Source organism: Anopheles coluzzii, chromosome 3 (assembly GCF_943734685.1).
Source record: "Anopheles coluzzii chromosome 3, AcolN3, whole genome shotgun sequence".
Lineage (NCBI taxonomy): Eukaryota > Metazoa > Arthropoda > Insecta > Diptera > Culicidae > Anopheles > Anopheles coluzzii.
Genome location: NC_064671.1, coordinates 60376608 through 60381410, shown reverse-complemented (window position 1 = coordinate 60381410; position 4803 = coordinate 60376608). Strand labels below are relative to the sequence as shown.

The following is a 4803-nucleotide window of genomic DNA, read 5'->3' as shown; positions in this document are numbered from 1 at the left end:
TTTTTGCTGTGGCTGGGCTGTGTTGTTTGATATTGGGAATAGAACGTGTACGATATACTTTTGGAATAATTGTATGTCTCAAGTCATTACTATCAGAGGTGATTAGATGGTCGTCTCTCTGGAGAGACATAGTAAATTATAGCTTTGATAGAAGTGACATACGGTAGAAAGTAATCTTTGATTTCTATACATAAACAGTAGCGTGTACAGATGTTCATCAAATTATCAATTTAGATAAATTTGGGTTGTAATGGAACTCAATAACATTTAATATTATTTTGCTCAAGTTTCATCAGCACACAATATAGTTTTTTTGCAACTATTGAGCCTTCATGCTTCAAGTTTCAGTTAGCTGGGAGATAACCCACAGAAACGATGTTTATTTAGGTTACAACCTTTATATTTATTGTATTTTTCACAGCAGTGATGGTGTCGAAATGAACATTATGAATATTATGCTTTGAGGGTGGTAAGAACAAATGACTGTCCTTGGTGAGTGTCAAAATCGTGCCCGTTCACAGTGGTGTCAGTTTATGATTTCCATTCGGAGAAGAACAACGTAGCAAGGTATGCGATGAGCAGGTTGTTCTTCGCCTTTGCGCACAAGCGAAAGATACAAAGTAACAATTGTGTGTGTTTTTAGGGAAAACAGTGATATACATGGAAAAAGTTCAATGCAGCATACTCCCCTCGGGTTGTTAGTGCAACGTTTATTTGGAATAAGTTGATCGAGGTATTCGTAGGAAAATAAAGGCATCCCAGTGTTCATAGCACTCTACTGTCATGAATCATGTGGCAAAGTTTTGGCCATTGTCTGATGTACATTTGGGAATGAACAATTCCGGCTTGGTGTTCAATAGCAAGACATTGTACCGCTTAGCAATTGAAGCAACAACGAGGAACTTCTCCAACAATCCACGATGTACGGCTTATAGAGAAGCCATCGACGAGCTGCCGTTGGGCATACGCTTCAACGTGTTAAGTGAAATGTGTGATTATCCCAGCCTAGTGGACGTTCAGTTGAAAATTCTTTCCGATCCACTGCTGATCAGTGACTTTATAAGAAACTTCTCCAGTGATCTAACTCCTTTAGTACAATGCCTTCAATGGCTCGAAAGTGTCAAAAAATCTCTTCCGATCCAGCTGTTTCGACAGTACAAAAAACTTATCGACGAGAACATCCGTACCGGTGGCTTATCCCGTTTCGACTACAGGTGTGGGTTACGAATAGGCACGTTCCTAACCGAGACCGGGTGGCTTGTAGAAGCCATCGGAATACTGCAGCTTACTCAGCAACATGCGCAATTTGGAACGGCGAAAGAGCTCTCTGTACTAAGACAGTTGATGCGTGCCCAGACTCTTGCTGGAAAACTGATCAACGCCAACAAAACTTACGATCGCATGAAAAGGATGCTAGGTAAAGTGGTTCAACAGAGGTTGATGTTTCAAAATTTGCTAGAAAAGGAGCAGGAAGTACAGCGTTTGCAAGATCTACAGGCCGGTGTATGTCATGCATTCTCATTGTATCACTTTGAAGATTTAAACTTGGTCGATAGTTACGAGTACGGTATGCAATCGTTAAGTATGATCAGTGCACGATCACCCAGCCGACTGCTAGTGGATGTTTTACGACAAATTGCCCGCGCCTGCACCGCCAGTCAGAGGTATGCAAAAGCTGCTTGTATGCTAAAGTTTGCGATCGGTTTAGTTGCGCATGAATATGGCCGTGGGAGTGGACTGTATGCGGAAACGCTAGAGGATCTTGCTATTCTGCTACTTGCCTGCAATCAGGTCAGTGAAAGTGTCGATGTGTATGCAGATGCTCAACATATCTATATGCAGCTATACGGTGCACGCAATTTGCTACATTCGCTTGCTCAGGGTAATCTAGCGTATGGGCTGTATCTGCAGGCATACGTTACTGGTCGTCGGGATCGTGCACTCCATCATGTGATGAAGGCTGTCGAAAATTATAAACGTATCTTACCGCCGAACCATCGAATGTTGACTCAGGCTCGGCGACTGAGTGTTACGATGGATCTTTTTACTTTTGGAAGTGTTGCTGGAAGTGATTTGGATGGGTTCAATGTAGTGTCAATTAATCATAAGGAAATTGAAGCGCTATCCGTAAGAGATGTTTGGGCACATTTTCACGAAATTAATAAATCTTATAACGATGAGTAAAATGCTGAAATCATTGTTTTTTTGTAGGCGAGGTTATATCAAATAATGTATCAAAACAGTTCTTAAAATATAATTGAAGGAATAGATTCAATAATGCGTTTGGTTCTTTTATCATCAATTTTAATTGTCTTTTAAGCAATGCGTTTAAGAATTGTAATTTAACATGTCACTGAAATCCAAGCCCACAAGTGGTACAGACATGACTTGACCGACAACGGTTGTTGAGCCCAAAAGAAGAAGAAGAAGAATATAACATGACTAATAATAAAAGATTGATGTTTTACTGCATTTTTTCTACATGAGTGTACTGTAACTATAACTGTAAAATATTTGTATTTTTAACATATATTCAAATAGCATTGCTGGATAGGATCGGCGAAAGTAGGATAAACTATATATTTCCTCTTTTCAAAATAACAAAAGCTTGTTTTATTGAACCACTGTAACGCATAATCTGAAATACTGAAATTGTGTTTGACAAATATTATTTAAACTTACAAAAGCAGGTTATATTTTAGGCACAAATTTATTTGTAAGCTTAGTCACTTTAAATTATTATGTATAATTATAAAATGTTGCAATTCTGTTAATACAATCAATATCATTCTTGACAACATGTGACCAACAATAAAATCCATCAGTCGTGTACTTGAGATTAAGAAAGAAACTACGAGTATAAGAGTAGTGGATGGCGTGAGCAATAGAAAAAGTAGATTTTTAAATTAAATATAAATATTTCCAGTATATTTTTGAAAATAATAATTTACATTCAATAAATTGAAGTACCATACCACTTTTTAAATTATAAAATGCATAAGACGAAATTCAATATTTTAGGACCGAACTCTCTGAATAATTAATTCATGCGAAATTTATTCTCAAAATTTAAACATTTCTCCACATTGATTGTAGCGTGTAAAGCGTAAGGCTACTTTCCGTGACCATTTTACATATAATGCGCTACACCATGGAGAAAATTCATTCAGCCTGCGGATTGTGCCGTGGAGGAATATAAATCTCACATTCAAGCCTCCCACATCAAGGAAGCAACAATGCACACTACTCGTACAGACGGCACACACACGTTCATTCGAGGCTAGATTTTCCATTTAATTACTTAAACATGCAGCCTTGCATTGGAGCCACCCGTGTGGTCGACCGCAAGCATTCGCAAGCGCTTTTTCGCGTGCTTCGCTGCCACTTATTTCGCTTTTCACCGCAACTTATCCGCTTATTTCGTTTCGCTGCATTCCGCCTGAAGCGGTGGAAGAAGAGATTGTGTTCCTAAATAAACACACGTTGGCCTAATGCCAGTGTGCAAATCACACCCTTGAGAAACGGAGCTTGAAATGCATTCATATTGTGAGAGCGCTTGCATCTGCAACTGAGGAAATAGGAGTTCGTTAGAAGAGAAGGATTCCCTGGATTTTTTTGTATATTGCCAGCTGATGTAGAAATACCACATTCGCAGACTGCGCCCGTAAATGAGATGTTTGTTGTGAGATGAAAAAGGCACTGTAAACCAAAATTTTGGGGTGCCGTTTCTACTAATTTGATGAGTTGTTATGATGTTGATACAGTTTTTGGTGCTGCGGTTGTTTGCCGGGTTAAAACTGCTTTCAAAGTACTCGTTTTGCAATGAAAATTTGTGAATTAAATAGCCAGCTTTATCCACACTTTAAATAGCCACGTTATCCTGTGCTGTGGTAAATGTTATGTTGTGGGCTTCTCTCGTGAAGTTATAGCACACTGAGGGATGAATAAAAAAAACTTTATACTATAACAATAAAATATATGATATATATATTTCCCATTCCTTGAAAAATAATGAAGCTTCTGTAAGAAAACTTGTGCTAAAGTTATCTTCCAAACTGTGGTGTACTTGTTGCAGCACTGCTCTGCGCTTCTATGGAATAGAACACTTCAAAGAACAAATTGTGTTCCAAAACCCTACACACACATACACACCCACCTGTAGAAACAGGTGGCACCCTGATTGACGTTTGTGGTAATGAAAATAAATCAAATTATACTTAATAACAGCCTCACTCCGGGCATCTACCACATACGGTCGGATTGTAGGAAAAGTTCACCACAAGAACATCACGCGGACGTGACTGGTGGGACTTGTGGGTGATGCTCGCTGAAACCTAACACTTTCTATTTGTGCCAATCATTTTCCACGCCCAAGAAACGCAAGAGTGGTGCAACTTTTGTCGCTGATTTTTTTTACGCTGGCGGGTGTGTGGGGCTGGCTAACTTGGTTGAAGGGTGGGTTTCGTGTAAAGCAGTGTGAAAGCAGGTCAACCAGGCGAGCCGCTGACAGTTTGCTTCGTTAGACGGTTAGTTAGCTTGTTGCACTGAGGGATGCGTGGCAAGCAAATGAATGCTTTCCCGTGGCAGGAAGATTTAATAGGGATTGTATAGTGAGATAGAGAGAGATAGAGAGATATATCATAGAGAAAGAGAGTGGGTGGTATGTGAAACGACGGATGAATTCCATCAATCATTCTTGCATACCAAGAGCATACCAAGGAGATAGCATAGGTATGTTGTGGATGTGAGAGGGATTAAATGTGAACCAAGTAAAATCGAGTATTTTTTGATTCGCGGTGAACT

General features: G+C 39.4%; 1 protein-coding gene across 1 annotated transcript; it reads left to right on the top strand.

Moving 5' to 3' along the window:
• The first annotated feature begins 765 nt into the window (after positions 1–765).
• LOC120956200 (amyloid protein-binding protein 2-like) lies at positions 766–2184 on the top strand. Its single transcript, XM_040377573.2, has one exon. The coding sequence runs from the start codon at positions 784–786 to the stop codon at positions 2182–2184; it is 1401 nt and encodes a 466-aa protein (XP_040233507.2). The 5' UTR covers positions 766–783.
• Positions 2185–4803: the final 2619 nt, after the last annotated feature.